The sequence below is a fragment of the Liolophura sinensis genome, chromosome 1, assembly GCF_032854445.1.
Source record: "Liolophura sinensis isolate JHLJ2023 chromosome 1, CUHK_Ljap_v2, whole genome shotgun sequence".
Lineage (NCBI taxonomy): Eukaryota > Metazoa > Mollusca > Polyplacophora > Chitonida > Chitonidae > Liolophura > Liolophura sinensis.
In genome coordinates, this window is record NC_088295.1 from 39,003,553 (window position 1) to 39,021,859 (window position 18,307).

Here is an 18,307-nt window from a genome sequence, read left to right on the forward strand (position 1 = left end):
CAACAAAATTTGCAAGGCACATAATACTGAAGAGAATGAACATCACAGCTCGTATTACAGCAGTCCACCCAATTAAATCCTGCATCAAAATGTAAACAGCGTTAACCACAACACAAAAGCAATGATTGGTTCCTTCAGAATATCATCTACCCCAATCACAGTCACTGTAAATTTGCCGCATTATCTGTCAGAGGCTGTGACCAACTCAAACCACTGTCGTAAGGCATCACTCAGAGTGGATGGCAAGGAGTTGATGTCACGCAAGATCAGGTAAAAGGGAAAGGGAAAGTGATCCATGTATGACTGGATTTCTGGCAGCTGGAAATGGAAGAGAAAATGGAGTCGAAACTTAAATGTTTATTTCACTTGTTTGCTACTTGAAAGAACTGCAGAACGGTCAATGCTGAAACAATTCTAACCAAGGCTGAATTTACAAAGTTCAATAGTTTTCTGCAGTTTTCGGATACTAATCAATTTGTGTTTGATTCAGTTTGGTTTTATGTTGCCTGCTAGCCATATACAAACTCATCAGTTTAACACTCTTCAAATGGTGATTGTACATAACAAAGAAACAACACGTCACTTTTACATCTTTGTCACATGCAATGTCCTAATCACACTATAAACTATTAAGTGTATGATAGACATGCTGTCACCATTTTCTCATTATGGAAACAACAACAGACTAACAATGGAAATCTGGGGCTGAATGCTTACCTGACCGGAGCCCTTGAAATGTGGCACTTTGATATCTAATATGGAATCCTGGGGAAATATAAATACAGTTTTCAATCTGCGTAAGATAGATTCATGATTTTTATTTATTTACATGTATTTGGCTGGTGTTCAATGCTGCGCTCAAGAGTTTTTTTTACTGCCATGACACCAGTCATGCTTGCAGGTAGAGACACAGAAAATGAAATACAGCACTGTAAACAGGTACTTGACAAACACCTCTTTAAAACCAGTGAAACAGTTCCCGACATGTTGGAGGGAACTTATCTGTGCATAACAAGCTCTGTCTGTGTCAGCTGGAGTGGTGATGCAGTTGGGATAATACAATCTGTTCACCACAAATCTTTCAGTTTGCTACATCTAAAGCGAGACTGTCTCCTTGTTTTGATTCAATTGATGCCTCTCTTGGCACAGTTCTAGCACATATTCAGAACTCTGAACTTGCCCTTAGGCTTATTAACACTTACCCCCCCCCCCCCCCACCTCCCTGTGTTCTCACCTTACACTGAGGGTTGTCAATGATGACAAACACCAAGAAGATGTTAGCAGCCCGCGCCTGTCTGACAGCAGTCTTCACCACATCCATGCCCTCCATGAACAGTCCTCGGCCATCAGACACAACCAACAGGAGCTGAGCTGTCTCAGACCAACCGGCAGCACCCAGCTGTTTGGTTCGTGCATCCAACATCACACCTGTCACTTCCTTCAGAAGCTGCAGCATTAAAATAACATTCCATGTCAGAAATATTCAAGTACAAAGCATCATCTTCTCTCCACAATATTATTTTTTATTTATTTGACTTAATATCAAGCTATTTTAATACTAACAGGATACAAAACAAACCTGAGCAATCTTGGTCTTTTTCTGTTCAAATGTAAACTGCTGAAGAATCCTGGCTCCTGATTGGCTGGTGAACTGTTCTGTGAATGGGTGTAACACTTTCACGGACTCCCCAAAACTAAAAGTGTCAAATACATGAATCTAAATTTGGACCTTCATTTCTCATTGAGTTTCTGCATCATCAATGCTTTATTTAAGGTATCCCGATCACAATTTGTAAAACCTCAAGCAATGAGAATACCTGTGACAATCTATTCCCACAACACTATTTTAACAAGTAAAGGTTGTCTATTTTAATAAGAAAGTTAAGGCTGTCTATTTTAATAAGAAAGTTAAGGCTGTCTATTTTATTTTGAGAAAATTATGACTAAGGTCTTACAGGACCTTAAAATTCATCAGAAACTAGTTATGCACACTTGACACTTTCTGTATATGCAGTATTAGCATACACATGGAGACTGAGTATTTTTACCTGCAGATGCCCAGCTGTCCAGCCTCCAATAATGACAGGGCATTGGATATAACGGCTAGAGATTCAAATGCCAGCTGTAAATGAAAACACCCAATACTTTATTATTGGCATAATTTTCCAGCTAAATGTTATGTATACTATCACATTAATTGTTGACATTACCCTGACATGCATCCATACAGGCCTGCAAATTACACTTACATATACATGCATATGCATAACAATACATAGATTTTCAATAGATGTGACATCCAGTGAGTCAATGTCGTTTTTCGCTTACGACCGACCAACTGACAAAGCCATGTATGGAATGGCTTATCGATGCTAAAAACATACCAACATGTGCAAACTTATATAACTGAGACACCCCAAAGTACAGGAATTGCACGATATTAATAAGCTCATCCCGACTGTTTTTCTACCAATGTTAAATAGCTATTATGGACAATGCCAGCCTCACCTGTTTAGAGTGATTATCCATCATACTGGAGGAGTCGTCCACGGCGACTAGGATCTGATACTCCCTCTTACTCGGTTTCGTCCTCCGTAACCAGATCTTGTCTTTGCGGAACTCGCTAGCGATGTATGGAATCACCTTCCTCATATTCAGACGTTTTCCTGTGCGGTAGTCTCCCCTTAAAAAAATGTATTTATTTATTTATTGGATTTGTGTTTTATGCTGTACTCAAAAATGTTTCACTTATACTATGACGACTATCATTATGGTTGGGGAAACCCATAAGCATCAGCAGTTTGCAGGCTAACCTTCTCAAGTATGACAGGAGAGGAAGCCAGCATGAGTTGGACTTGAACTCGTAGCAACCACATTGGTGGGAAGCTTCTTCGTGCTGAGCTTGCACACTAACCTAGCATGCCAAGCAGGTTTTATAAAAAGATATAAGTTAAAATCATTAATATACATACAATTAGTTGTAAAACATTTCAAACAACTTATTATATAAAAAGTTATATTGATTTTACACTACGAAAAAATTCTTCAGATTGTAATATACAGATACTATAAACTTTCTGTGAAAAACATACCTACCGTATATCAAAATTAAAATATCAAGATGGGTGAAACATTCCCATCAATATGACTAAACCATTGATTACATAACTTTACCACACTGATCTTTTATTGCTTACTCAATTCCATTTGATTTTCTAATCTTCTAGTATTTGGTAGCAGACAAAAGTGTATGAAAGCAGCAAATGGATCATGATATTTTTTTTTTGCAATTATCTTTACAAAGCAGACAAGCCCATGGCTGCCACTCTACAGAATGCAGTAATGTAATGTAATGTGATGTGATACAATGCTATATCGAGATTTAATAACATGTAAATCTTGCACTGAAGCATTGTTTCACCATACATTAACTTTATGCCCACTCTGGCAAAAAGGCCCACCTGTCACAAACTAACATTACGAGGATTACAGATGAGCGACTTACTTGAGCTTAGTGGCCTGAGTGGGTTCTAATACCAGCCTCAATTGTTCACAGAGCTCCTGAGAGAGGCTGGAGGTGATAGTTTCATATCTGAACCATGCCTCCATTGCTTCATTTGACTGTAACATACAGATGACATAAACTTAGCATTCATCACATAACATGTTCATGGAGCCTTCAAGTTCATTGTTCTACTGTTTTGAATAGAACAAATTTAGTATTGTTTTTTAGTTAATTAGCGTCTTACGCTGTAATCAAGAACATTTCACTTAAATGATGACGGCCAGCATTATGGTGGGAGGCAACCGGGTGAATAAACTCATAACCATCCGCAGGTTGCTGAGGGACCTTTCCACATACGAGAGAGGAAGCCAGCACGCACTCATGCTGAACTCACTACAGCCACATTTGTGAAGAAAAAAAAATGTTGAGGGAATAAAACTCTGCACCCTCACAACTGCAAAAGTGATATTGGTTTCTATATTTCAGCTTTAATAAAAATAAATATATAAAGCTGTAGTCAAAAGACTGGCTATGCTCAAAATCCATTAACATATAATGCAAAGAACACAACATTTAGTATCTAAATAGACAGCTGCTACTTTGGCCAAGCTTTTATCTTGGGCTAGCATACAAATGTTTTATAGGTTACATGTTAATGTGTAAAGGAAATACTCACTGTGTGTAAGGTTTGTGTTTGGTGCCATGCCGGAAGACGCTCCTCTAACTCTGATCTCAATTTCTCAACATCTACATTTTCTTCCTGTTTGTACAGAATAAAGAATACATTTACAATTAAAGTTTATTTATTTATTTGATTGGTGTTTTATGCCATAGTCAAGAATATTTCACTGGGAGAAAATCAGGCAGAGATCGGGGGAAACCCACGACCATCCACAGGTTTCTGAAGATCTTCCCAAGACCTTCCCTCGGCTGTGCATGGGGTGGATTTCAACTCAGAGCGACTAATGACAGGATTAAAGAACAAACTATTTTGAATAAAATCAAAGTGGCTAACATCAAACTGAACCAGCCTTATCTATCTCCTATTGAGCCTGCTAGCGGTATCTTGTGGGATAATGAAAATACAATGTACATGAAAAACTGCTTGGCTGGTTTCCTTTTCCACATGTACAGATTCTAACAAGGAAAGTAGGAAAATGCTACATGCTTGCTGCAAGTGTGCTCGTGGTGAGCTAGCAGTATGCCACAAAGAACCCTTATCCTTGTTGGTACTCTGTGTTTGCCACAAAGAACCCTTATCCTCGTTGGTACACTGTGGTATGCCACAAAGAACCCTTATCCTCGTTGGTACACTGTGGTATGCCACAAAGAACCCTTATCCTCACTGGTACTCTGTGGTATGCCACAAAGAACCCTTATCCTCACTGGTACACTGTGGTATGCCACAAAGAACGCTTATCCTTGTTGGTACTCTGTGGTGAAAGGCCATTTCAGTAGCATACATCTTGGTACCAATGTAGAATTCCACAAATGTTACAATACATGTACACATACATGTTGTCCTCTGCATGACAGATGTCTGAAGGGGATTACACTCAGCCATCAATCCACACACAGAGTTATCCTCTAGCCTTGCTTCACACCTGTGTAGTCATGGAGACAACCACTCAGATGAAACCAGTGAAGGCAGCAACAGTCAAAATGTATTTACCTGATTGATGTTTTATGCCACACTCAAGAATTGTCCATGTGATGAGTGGGATATAGAATAACATCCCTACAGTTTGCCTCTCAACACATCTAACATGTAACTCTACTTAATGCTGTTTAGGAATAATCTGAGACGCAAGTAAGGATAGATTTTCTGCAAAGTGTGTCCCACATGAGCCTTTCATGGTGGGATCAAGCGATTTATTACAGCTTTCTGTACGCATATGACCAGACACAACAAACTCTGCATCCAGTTACATTTAATAACAAGATGAATGAATGAGTGTTCGTGGCTTTATGAATTGTGAAAATACACCAGTTAGCTGGCTACCACTCCCACAAACCACTCTCACTAGAGGAAGCATAGGAGAATGTAAGATGCCTGATGTAGGTGATGCTTATGGTGCCCTACATCTAGTGGCATGCCAGTGACAACTTAACCTTTATACAGCTTACTTGGAACTGCCACAGTAGCCTTTTATTTATTTATTTATTTATTCCGTTGTTATTTAATGTCATATTCAAGAAGTTTTCAGTTATATTCAGTAATATAGCGGTCATGAGTTTTATGAATGAAGGAAACCAGGCTGCCCTTGGGCAAGTTACTAACAAACTTTCCCACCTGTGACGTACAGATCTGCATATCGGATTGCAGAAAGACAGGTGCTCTACTACAACCTTATCTCTGACCGTTTTTTGTCAAGAAGGCCTCATCAACAAAAAGAGTGGAGGAATCTACAATTTCACTGTCCAAAGGTGGGTTTGAACCCACACATTGCATTAGCATTTGAAAGGCACCATTCAGCCATAGAAGCAATAGAAGATAGTGTATGCTACCGATACCGATTCTGTTATGTGATGACAATGTTATCACAAATGTTACACTTCTGTAGTGACATGTACTTGTATGTATGTTGTCCTCTGCACGACAGATGTCTGAAGGGGACTACACTCAGCCATCAATCCACGCACAGAAGTTATCCTCTAGCCTTGCTTCACACCTGTGTAGTCACGGAGACGACAACTCAGATGAAACCAGTGAAGGCAGCAACAGTCTTACAACATCTGTTTATCTCATGGGTGTTTTATGCCACACTCAAAACTATTCTTCTTCAGGAGTGGATGAAAATCACATGACAACAGTTTGTCAGTAACTCTACTGATTTGTAGTTATATGAGACTTTCTGCAGAGTGTGTCACGCACAAGTACATTCTACCCTTTGATGGATATCTTAAACCAATGATTACCACCTTCCATCCACATGTCACAAGAAAATGTGCATTCAGTAACTTTAGAATGTGACACTTGAGAGATCCATTTGTTTATTCTTTTTTTTTTTTTTTTTTTTTTTTTTTGAGCCCGGGCATGGATAATGAAAACCAACCCTCTCATCAACAGAATTTAACATGTAATATCCCTCAAATTACCTCTATGTTAAGATGCTCAAGGGCTGTATGGATGGTAGATTCAGGTCCTCTCTCAGCGGTCATGGTGAGCACTCGATCTCCAGTAGAAACATACTTCTGTGCTTCACCAGAGTCCTCTCCCTTGCTCTCACCATCTTCAGCTTTTGGAGGTTTCAGCTTGCCTGGTTTTAGTTCTTTGATTGCTTCTTGGTCCTTTGTAACACAGAAAACAATTCTGAGAAGGGCAAAAATATTTATTAACAATACAAGAACAAATGTGCTCAGTTTACGAGACATACATCATCAATTTTCTTAAATTATACTTTTATTTCAGAGGACTTTCATTTCTACTTCCAATCTCACCTTGTTTTCCTCTTGTCTCTCATCTGGTCTGACAGACTCTGCCTCCTCTTCCATTGGCTCAGCCTCTTCCATGTCCTTATTTGGTATGGGCTGCTCCTCCTGCTGGTCTGATGTGGCCACGTCTAACGTCTGCATGTCACTGTGAGCATCAGTGTCTTTGATGTGCTCAAACAAATCAGCTCCATCTTTTTGGGTGTCCTGTGAGTACAGTCAATATCGACAATTTTGTTCAAGTGAACGGTGATATGCAACCTCGTAAATTTAATTTTTGACATTGTTACAACCAAACGAGCTAAGGTGAGACTAGATCCCCGGCTGGCTTGTTACAGGATTATTGTTCATAAAGTTGGAGACCATCCTCACAAGAAACAGTAACACATCATCTCATCTGCCACCTGGTGACAACAGTTTAACTGACCTCATTTTCTTCCGCTTGCTCAGAGGTGTTGTCCTGAGTTGTGAGTCGTTTGTACTTCTCCTCTACAGAGCCCAAACTTCTCTTACTGTCACTCACACCAGGTTTATGCTTCTGCTTCTGAAAACACACAAAGTCAATCAGCACTGAAAAATCTGCTTTGTATAAACATGATGTCCACTTCAGAGCGAAATGAAAAAGCCCTAAATGATTCAAGAACTCTTCTGTCTATTTTTTCTGTTAATTTCTGTTAATTTTCCTTGATACAATAACTGATCCATCAAACATTGGACAGAGAAGCTTTTTTTTTACCACCCTAATTCTTCTAATTTTTGCGACAGATATTAGCAGTGGTGAAAGTAAAATATTACAATCTTTACCAGCCTTTTGGAAAAGTAAAGATATGAATGTGTTTTTCATTAGATAGTCTAACGATGTGACAAAAAAAGAAACTCAATATTCCTGTTACAATTACATATATACTGGCTGAAATGAGCAGACCAGGTGTTCCAAAAATTAGGAGAAATAAGGTATAAGGTTACCGTAGATGATGCGTGTAATGTATCTGTAGTAAGCTTTCTACAGGCAACTGATCAAAACCTGGCATGACCACATCCTAACCTCCAATGTAAACTGTCTGATGTTTACCTGTTTATTCTCCTGTGTAGAGCCTCCCTGGCTGACCTGTGTGGACGTCTGCCCCTCATGACCCTCACTCAGCTGTGACACAGACTGACCTGTGCCATCACTCTGAATCAAAAATAATTCAAAGGTATAATATTCAAGTTTTACCCTTATAAAATTTTCATGTACATCTGAGTCCGGTGCTGAATTTGTGTTCAGAATCAAACTCCTAGCATGGAGAACTGAGTTTCTTTTTTCATTAGTGTAACAATATGATCACAGATAACACTGAACAGGATAACTCCCTCACTATGCGAAGTGTGACATGAGCCAAAATGGCAGTCCATACAAATGCTAGTAGAAAACATGCTTTGGAATAAAACCCTCAGTGAAACAATGGGCGAATGGAATTGTCACGGCTCAATGCACAACCATGTGTAGTTCTTCGAGTTAACCTACTATTATAAATTTCACTTACAGCGTAAAACCATAGGATGCATGCATACATGAATTCCCCTGGAAACTGAAGTCAGATCATTCATAGCTAATAGCTAAAAAATTTCAGTTGAAGAATGTCCCTCACCTCATCTTGGTTGTTTTCACTGGTCCCTGCTCGATCTTTGGCTGTCTCTGACTGCTCTGTCTCCTCCACACCATGAGTTGTCTGCCCTTGCATCTCTGCCATTTCTGCCTCCTCTGACTGAAGACTGTCCTTGTGATGTACCTCTTCTTCCAGGTTATCCTGAATATAATAAGTTTGTGGTATGATTTATTTATTTATTCCATTGGTGTTTGATGTCGTACTCAAGAATTTTGCACTTACATGTACACACAACAGCAGCCAGCATTCTTGTGGCAGGAAAGGCCAGAGGCTTGGGGGAGACCCACGATTATATACAGGTTGCTGCCAGACCTTTCCACCTTCCCAGCAGAGAGAAAGCCAGCATGTGCTGGAGTTTGTGGTATGAGAACTTTATACCATATACCTGGATACAGGTTATTCAACAAAGAAAATCCTTGTACAGTCTTTAATAGTTGCCAGGATAAAGCTTCACTGAGAAGTAAGATAAAAGGTTAATGAAAACAAAGTTGCCAATTTCTATTCCAAAAATAGAAATATTTTTGCTTTCAACACAGGTAAGATGCCCTTTTCACTACCAACTACTCACCTGTGGGTCAAGGCCTTCCTCGTGTTTACCATCTTTGTTAGTCTCAGAGTCATCAGGTGTATCATCCTCAGCCAGTTGTTGTGTGTCCAAGCTTTGTTCTGTATCCATATCCTCCTGGAAATATATCACGTAACAGTTTCAAAATCTCCCCAGGAAACAGGTCTATTGACAGTCTAGTATCCAAAATCTAAACTGTAGATCTGTAGCACTACATAATCTGATAAAGTCCTAATGCTATTGCTGGAATACATGCCACACTAGAGGGGAGACAGACGGCTAGATCAATTACATAACTAATAAGTGTAAAAAGTCTTATTCTGTTATGACCGCCTGTCTGTTGGCTGGCCCAATGAGCACCATATTCATTTCACTTCAAGGACACAAACATTCACCTCAGGCTCACGTGTTGTTGCATCCTCAGAGTCTCTATCTTCAGGGTTATCCTTTTTGTCCTCTCCTGCTTTGTCCTCTGAATCCTCAGGTTCGTCCTCATTCGTATCCTCGGGAACATCTGGTATATTTTGTTCCTCACTTATTTCTGCAAGTTGGGAAGCACTGTGCATTAGTCAACAACAACAACAGTTGGCCAGCTCTACATCACAACCTAAAGGAATTGTTCCAGGACCCATGCTCGCAATCCTATTCTTGAAAATTAAGGCTATGCATTCTATTTATTTATTGGCATTTGATTGGTCTTTTGTGCTGAATATTTCAATTATACTATGGTGAGTGGAAAACCGAGGGAAAATCCACAACCATCTGCAGATTGCTGGAAGACCTTCCAACATATGGGAGGACTGGCTATACATTACACAGGCTACCAATATATCAAAAACACTAACCATGTTCCACGGCCTGCTTGTCCTCACTAGTCTCCTGACCTTCTTCCTCATCAAGGTTAAGGTCATCAGGAAGGTCAAGGGCATCTGGCTGTTCTTCTGGAGGTTGTTTGTTGTGAGGATCCACCTGGTTGTCATCATACTCACTCTGCAGCCAAAACATTAAACAAGGTATCTTCAGCTAGGTTTACAAAACTTTCCAAGGAAGCATATGTGTGAAGCTTTGTCTGGGAGGTAAGACAACATCCTACTGAATAACTGTACTGGAAAAACATCCTACTGAAAAACAGTGAGTTTCAGCACCAGGTACTATTTTATGATATTTACTTTTCTCTAAAATAAACTCTTTGGGAGAAATTTTAAGTCATTTACCATACTAAAGATTTACTTTCATCACTTACATGTATACCTTTATTCAAACTCAAAAGCTTCAATATTATTTTGTTACTTCAGATCTCCTTTCAACACTTTCAAAACTTTCACCTTTTAACAAACTTTGAAACCTATATCCAACATACCCTTTCAGACAACCAGCATGTTATAGTGTGCGCATATCATGAATAATTCAGCCATAAACATCTGCCTACTCTTCCATGTAGTCAAACACTTGTATGTTTCTTGAGAAAGTGAATTTGTTAGATTTAGCTTAAAGCTATATGAATATCCATTGATCATTTTGTGAAAAGCACATTAGTTGGCTAACCTCATCTAGCTTTTCCAGGTTGTGTGACTTCTGCTCCTCTGCCTCCCCATCCTCAGGCTGGGGTTCCATCTCCCCCTCCCTCTCCCCTTCTCTCTCAGACTTGTCAGGCAGGTCGTCCTTGGCAACCAGTTCACTCTCGGTCTGCTTACCTGCCCCTGGGCCAGTCTCTTCCTTACTATCCTGCTAATTTCACAGAGCAAATCTATTACAATGGCACAAAGGTGTTCCAGCTATCTAAAATTTTGATTAGAAGACTCAGTCAATTTTGTTGAAGACTGAGATACTGATAACCGACAAAGTAAGGCAAAGCCCAGAGGTTCCTTTGGTGTCCTTATTTGTTGGTGAAATAACCTTTTAATAGTTAAGCATAAAACTAACCAAATTCATACACTTTTCCTACATGCCTTTCTGATATAACTGACAACTCTTTTTAGCATGTATTCAGACTGAAGCATTGAAGGAGAGAATTGAGACAAGGGTAACAAGGGGCTGAAGCACTGAAGGAGAGAGTTGAGACAAGGGTAACAAGGGCTGAAGCACTGAAGGAGAGAGTTGAGACAAGGGTAACAAGGGGCTGAAGCACTGAAGGAGAGAGTTGAGACAAGGGTAACAAGGGGCTGAAGCACTGAAGGAGAGAGTTGAGACAAGGGTAACAAGGGCTGAAGCACTGAAGGAGAGAGTTGAGACAAGGGTAACAAGGGGCTGAAGCACTGAAGGAGAGAATTGAGAGAAGGGTAACAAGGGGCTGAAGCACTGAAGGAGAGAGTTGAGAGAAGGGTAACAAGGGCTGAAGCACTGAAGGAGAGAATTGAGACAAGGGTAACAAGGGGCTGAAGCACTGACCTTGTCCTGAGCATCCTCCTCCTCATTATCACTGCCCCACATCTGCTCATCTAGTCTGTCTGCTCCCTCCCCGTCCACATCACCCAGCTGCTTGTCCAGCTTCTCTTCTTCATCATTACCATCATCCTCATCCTCCTCACCGTCTGACATATTACAGAGACATCAACACATTAGGTATCACTTCATGACTCTACAAGTTTTAATCACCGTACAACTTAATGCCCTTGAAAGTCTTAATCAACGAATCACTTAATGTTCTTGAAAGTTTTAATCACAGTACAACTTAAAAGATATAAATAAATGGATCACTCAACAGCCACCAAGCAGCTTGATATTAAAAAACCTGATAAACACAATGTGGTTAAGGTCAATCAGTTATCATACCAGCTGGGTCAAGGTCGTGCATCTTCCCTTCAAAGTCATCAGACATCTCAATGGCGTTGTCCTCAGATGGGACATCTGGCTGATCAGATAATTCTTCTTCCTTCTTCTCCCCTGCCTTCTGAGCCTCGTGTAACTGTGGCAACGGTAACAACAAGTTAATATCACAGCATATTTTAGACTTTTTAGGAAGCACTTGGAAATATAAATTTTTAAAAAAGTGTAAATCAATGGAAAACAAATTGCACAGAAAGTGTTATTTGTTAACTGTTCATATGGCTGACAGTTGCTGGATGAAGTGTAAATGTACTTCAGTATTAAACTCTTTAAACAAAAATGTCTGTGGAGAATGTACAAGCAAGCTAACTTCTCAACTAAGCAGAAGTAAAACACTCTCCGATTGGCCAATTATCACATAAATCAGGCTGGACGTGAGATCACACGTGAGTTGTGTATTATGTCTTAAGAAGTTCTTCATATACTTCTTTAGTAAAATTTTATCAATTAACAACACTCTGCAAAAGTTAGATCATTATTAATTATTTCTTTTCTGTTTTCCATTGTACTGAAGAATATTTCACTTATACGATGGAGATCAGCAATATGGTTGGAGGAAACCAGGCCACGCTCCGTGAAACCACGACCATCCGCAGGTTACTGACAATCATAACAGTTATAAATAACATCATTGTTTACTTCTCATAATACATACATGAATTTCTTTTCATTAGAATGAGTTAACATCCCACTAACCTGATCTTCATTCTCTATCTGGTCACTGACATCCTTGGTCCCCTCTCCCTCTCCAAGTCCCCCACCCTCAATGTCCTCAAACTCTGTGGCCCCACTTCCGTCCATCTCCCCAGCAAACTCTGCTGGCAGGCAGAAACCCTAGTAACAAAAAAAAAAATAAAAAATAAAATAAACATCAACCAAATTTGTTTGTCTGATTGGATATTTATGGTGATTGATGCACTGGAGAATATTTAAAGACAGTTGTCAGGCCTTCTCCATCCAGGACAATCTTTCACATCACAGATAAAAATATAGTAATAACTGAGATCTAAGAGCTAAGGCCCATGATGTGAGACCAATCAGATCACAACCTTTACATGTACATACGCATGCCAGCACAGAGCAGAAAAATTATAATATCTTCACAGAATGAAAACTCAATGCTGAGGATTTAGAGCTCACTCATTTATGCCATTTCTCCATTCCATTGCCCATTGAACCTCAAAAAGTTCTTTTCTAGAGCAAAAACATGTCACTTTTGGCTGACATTTCCATCGTTCTAATAGGATATCAACCTACTTTCCAAACAAACTTCAAAAGACCATTCTAAGATCAATCCAGCTCACTATCAGGTTACGTGTTCAATTCTGTCATGGGAGAAATATTACGTGATTTTGTTAGCGTACATTCCATTAAGAGGCTAACACCACTGACCTTGACAGCAAGTTCGGTAAAAACTTTAAGGAGTACAGAGAGCAGCTTCCCAGTGACCCTGTGGGTAGAGATGACCTGGGCTAGGTAGAACTCCACGAGGGTTGAGTACTGCTGCAGAAGGGGTAGGCACTGAGTGAGGCGCAGGAGACAGTCCTGTGGGGTGGGGACAGTGGGCTGGGATGTAAAACACCTCACACTGTACATGGATCGGATCTGCCCTACTAACCTTGACAATTCAGCAGTCACCTGAGAAGCCCAAAACACAAAACTGATTCACTGATTTATTTATTCACTGATATAATGAACATTAATTTTCTCATGGTACATGTATACCACATGCCTTGTTGGTCAAAGATAAATAGCATCCACTAAAAGATCCCTACAACAACTGAGCCACTAAGGTCATGCTTTAGCAGTCATGATTTCTCCACCTGAGCTTTCTGAGTTAAGACATACTTTGTTTACACACACCACATGACGCCTACATTTTACATGATACTGAGCAGGGCAATGTTTTGATGAAGGTCGGTGAATTTAATGAGGTTTCTTGAAAATGTTCTTCGTTTCTGATTTACACATGACAAAATGTATCTGAACTAACAATGATATCTATGTTTCTTAACATGCTACCACAAGTAGATCCACAAAATTAACATTTTTCCTCTCTATGACAAATCATAAATGCATATACAATTATAACCACACTATGTTCAAGGAAAGCACACCTTCTGACAGTTGAGAGCAGCCAGATCCTCCTTAAGGTAAGAGTGAAGGTTACAGGTCAAATGTTTGTCCTTCAAAGTCCCAGAGTCTTCTGCAACCCCAAACACAGGTAATAGCTTTAGTATTGTCACGGCAGAGCAGAAATTTTCAATGTGCCCAAAATGGGCACAACATTTTATATTTTATATTCTACCACTTTTACACTGAAGTTAATAATGTGAAATACAACTACAGCTATGTTCAGAAAATGAGTACTTACCATCTTCATTAGGATCAGTTTGACCTTGTTTTGGTTCATCACTGACCCTTTTCAACACATTCTGAATGGCCAGTAAAATGGTCACCAAAAGACTTTCCATAGATTCAGCAAAGTCTTGGGAGTTTGTTCTAGTCTTAGTGCCATCCACTTCAGCTTCAGAAGATAGGCTCTTCTCCCAGTCCTTAAACTCTGCACATCTTCCTGTAATTTCCTCGCACATGTAATACAGAACTTCATTCAGACAACAAGCACAGCCACTATCTGGGTCATTGAATTGCTCAGCAACAGTCTCCATCTTTGGTACTGCATCTTTAAGACCAATTATCTCCCTCGATAAGGTACTAACATCAGACCTGTACCAACAAAGAATAAACTATCTGTTAATCTTACTAATATTAATAAACTTTATTTTTTGTACAATATTTCTGTACATGAACTCATTTATCTTCAACCATAGAAAAAATAGATAAATGCCATACAGACTGCAGGGAGTTAAACCACTGACCTTTGGCTAGTTACTGAAGAACTTTCTCACGTTTAGTGGAAAACCTTATACTGCGACAATGGTCACACAAGCATCAAGGTTCAAGGCCCCAAGAACATGAAGACTGGGGGAATCCACCCATACCTTATAAAAGGCCAGTTCTGATCCCTCACTTTTGTTCATCTTAGAGAATTGAAGATGATTATTTTAACACATCTGTTACAACCTTTTCCCTGTTAAAATTTACGGTAATTCTTCAACCTTTTTGCCTGTTTGCAAGATGTTATTACCAGTATATTCTAAAGGCATATTTCTGTGTAGGCTGATAAAGTTATAGTTTTTTTTGTGAAGCCCTGAAATTGGCCAATCGACCTCGTGTTTTGTCTTTATAATCACACGAAAAAGGTGCATAAATTTTACGCAAAGTTGCTCTTTCATATGTGAAAAGGTTGAGGAATTAGGGTGCAGCAGGCATTTAATTGCATGTAATTAAATATTCCTCACCAGACAAACAGCTTCTTCCCCTCCAGTTCTCTCACCACAGAGAAGGACTTCTCCACACTGTGCTGTAATCCCTGTCAACAGGAGAAATAGTTCGCATTATGATTACATCAATGACAAAATTTCTTTACCTAAAATCCTAAATTTGTATTTACAAGTGCAGAATAGGAAAAAAAAAACATTGCACGAAAAAAAAAAAAAAACTACAATGCAAATCACTACAACTAAAATCACCATAAATTATAAATTATAACATATGCATGTGATTTCTTTTTGTATTTTCCCACATACATATATCACTTTGTATTAACATATCAATCATATTGAAAATCCAAGGTAAGAAGAAAATTACCTCAATACAATCTACCATTTCAGTCCACTTCTCATCACCCAGCTTCATCCTTGCTGTCAAGGGGAGCAAACTCAGCAGCAGGGGGGACGTACAGGTTTTAGTGACAGAAACTGATTCTGGGCAACACTGAAGGATGGCCCCAAACTGTTTTAAACCTTCTATCACTGTCAACAACAGTTTCTTTGCATTATCCTAAAAAAAAAACACATAAACGGGTCCTTAGGCACTCTGCTCCTTAAAATAACCAAAACATTAAACTTTAAAGTTCTCTTTGCAGCATCAAGAAAAGTCTATGTTCAATCAACTGTCCAGTTGCATTAAAGCTAAATTTTGAGAGGCAGATATTTGTAAACAGAAAAATTTACTTTTGATCCAAATTACTGGTAAATTCATAAACAGACCCATGATAAATAAACTGGACAATTTATAGAAATTGCAATGCACTAAATCAGCACTCACTGGTATAAAATGAAAATCATGATACTCACAAGCCATGCTTGACATGCATCCTGCGGTGGAAGGCCTTCATTGGCCGACAGCGGACCATTCAAATGGCTTAACACATAGGTTAGTTTCCTACAGACAGAGATGTAAGCATAGGATATCAAGCAAAATGGAAAACATTTATGTTCATCTATATATGTATATATTTGACATCAGAAGCTCATGACCTACAAGTATGCAACTTCCCTATAGCTAGTCTCAATGGCACACACGTTACATCATCGGTAGAAGCTCGTGCCCCCTGGTGGAGAAATATGCCAACCTCTTCGGTGGAAATTATGACCTGAATCATGGGAAATCTAATTGTAAACAGCTGCTACAAAAACTGGCCATACCTTGAAACCGAAACTGCATATTTAAAAACTACGATTTCGATAATCAACGTTAGTATACATGTTATAAACCCACTGATTATATTTATATTTTCAAGCAACTCTAATACAATTTCTAGCAAAGACACTTTTGCCCTTTTACAAAACTTTCCGTTGACGTAATTGTTTAAAGTCTATTTCAACACAACCGCGCTTGGATCCCATCATGCATCAGCCGTTTCTCGTTACATTATCTGCACCATAGAGAGAAAAAAAAATACACGGCTGCGCAGATACGTCACATAATGTGTTAAAGATGGAAGAAAAGTGTAAAGTTCTGTGGAGACTAGCATTAGGGAAGTTGCATACTTCTAGGTATGGACTTCTGGTAACAGAAATCTTTATATCTTAACATCTTCACAGTTCCAAAAGATATTTTTTTATCGAAAAAATATGAGAAATTACAGAAAACCTGACCCGCATGCAATCAGAATGAAGTAAACAAATAAATGTGCAAATCTTGTGTATGGATATGATTGTTTTTCAACTTTGATTTGATGTCAAGTAAACTTGATCTGAGAGTTTTAATACTTAATGTAAAGTGTGAGTTTCAGGATTATATTACGGGTAATTTTCAATAGAGGGGTCAAAACAAGAACTTACATCAAGGTGCTATATGCCCCTGCTAGAATTGCTGTCTCTCCCTGTTTTTCAATCAGGATAGCCATCATTTGCTCAGTAAATCCTCGACATCTGTCAATATTTCTGACTCCCAGCTCCTGTAGTACAAGACCATATGATAACAAATGCAAATCAATGCATCATCCAATTTAACTGGATGTTATACCTGATGCAGAACTTTAGCCAATCCAACAGAAACTGGATTGGAACAAGCAACCTCACTGGTCAAGGCTATGTACCTCACCAGTCCTAATTTCTGATGCATGACTGCAGCCAATTGGATAAGAGCTGGAATCAAACGAGCAACCTCAATGGTCAAGGTTCAGTGGTTTGAACTGGCACAACTATGCCAGTGGAGAGATACATTAGTTTTCATGTTGCTTATTAGCAGTTAGCAATATGGCACTCTTTGTAGTTCAGTAATGGCTTAAAAGTAAAACTAACGGAAAAAACTGGTACAAACATACACCTTTTGGAAGGTATATGACACATATCTTATCAGTACATGGAGATGCATATAGTGGGTTACCTGTGAGGGTGCTTCCAAAGCTGCCAGTAACTGAGCTCTTCTGGAAACACATCTGTAGTAGTAATGAGAACATCCCTCCCACAGCCTGGCAAGTCTCCTGCTACCACTGACAACACAACAAGTATGCAACCTGCTGTACACGTATATAATGTCTAAAACTGAAGATGTTGCAACCTACACATGGCTACTCATAATTAAAGTCTAATAACCTTAACTACAGCCATCATTAATACAAGATTATTCCATAAAAGAGACAACACGTGTATTTATTTTCACAGCCAGATGCATCTTCGGCTGACTGAACTTTCCCACATTTAAGAAACTTTAGGATTGCTACAGGTATTTCATCAATTCATTCATTATTGAAAGTTCCTTGGAACAAGGGATGTAATCAGTGGATGAAAAGAGCAGAGAGGAAATTATTTATTTATTTATTTATTTGATTTGTGTTTTATGCTGCACCCAAGAACATTTCAGTTATATGACAGCAGCCAGTATTATGGTGGGAGTAAACTGCGCACAGCCAAGGGAAATCCACCACTACCTCATGTATGACTGGAGAGGAAGCCAGCATGAGCTGGACTTTGGACTCAT

The 18,307-nt window shown here is 39.1% G+C and overlaps 2 protein-coding genes across 2 annotated transcripts in view; both read right to left on the reverse strand.

The window, feature by feature from the left end:
* Position 1: 1 nt before the first annotated feature.
* Positions 2–14,178, reverse strand: LOC135461885 (midasin-like). The gene is made up of 22 exons (XM_064739156.1): positions 14,095–14,178; positions 13,370–13,615; positions 12,674–12,811; positions 11,924–12,056; positions 11,540–11,682; positions 10,697–10,867; positions 9,997–10,141; positions 9,547–9,692; positions 9,155–9,268; positions 8,569–8,727; positions 8,010–8,111; positions 7,365–7,481; positions 6,947–7,144; positions 6,605–6,796; positions 4,182–4,265; positions 3,506–3,621; positions 2,509–2,683; positions 2,049–2,122; positions 1,580–1,694; positions 1,235–1,447; positions 718–765; positions 2–318 (listed from the first exon to the last, which is right to left on the reverse strand). The coding sequence occupies exons 2-22, from the start codon at positions 13,571–13,573 to the stop codon at positions 181–183; spliced, it is 2,925 nt and encodes a 974-aa protein (XP_064595226.1). The 5' UTR covers positions 13,574–13,615; positions 14,095–14,178; the 3' UTR covers positions 2–180.
* A 1,376-nt stretch (positions 14,179–15,554) lies between these two features.
* The window catches only part of LOC135482159 (midasin-like), a 106,273-nt gene continuing 103,520 nt past the window's right edge, over positions 15,555–18,307 (reverse strand). The window contains 5 exon segments of the mRNA XM_064762018.1: positions 15,555–15,560; positions 15,689–15,880; positions 16,177–16,264; positions 17,167–17,282; positions 17,714–17,819. Of these exon segments, the coding sequence (XP_064618088.1) occupies positions 15,555–15,560; positions 15,689–15,880; positions 16,177–16,264; positions 17,167–17,282; positions 17,714–17,819 (508 nt within the window).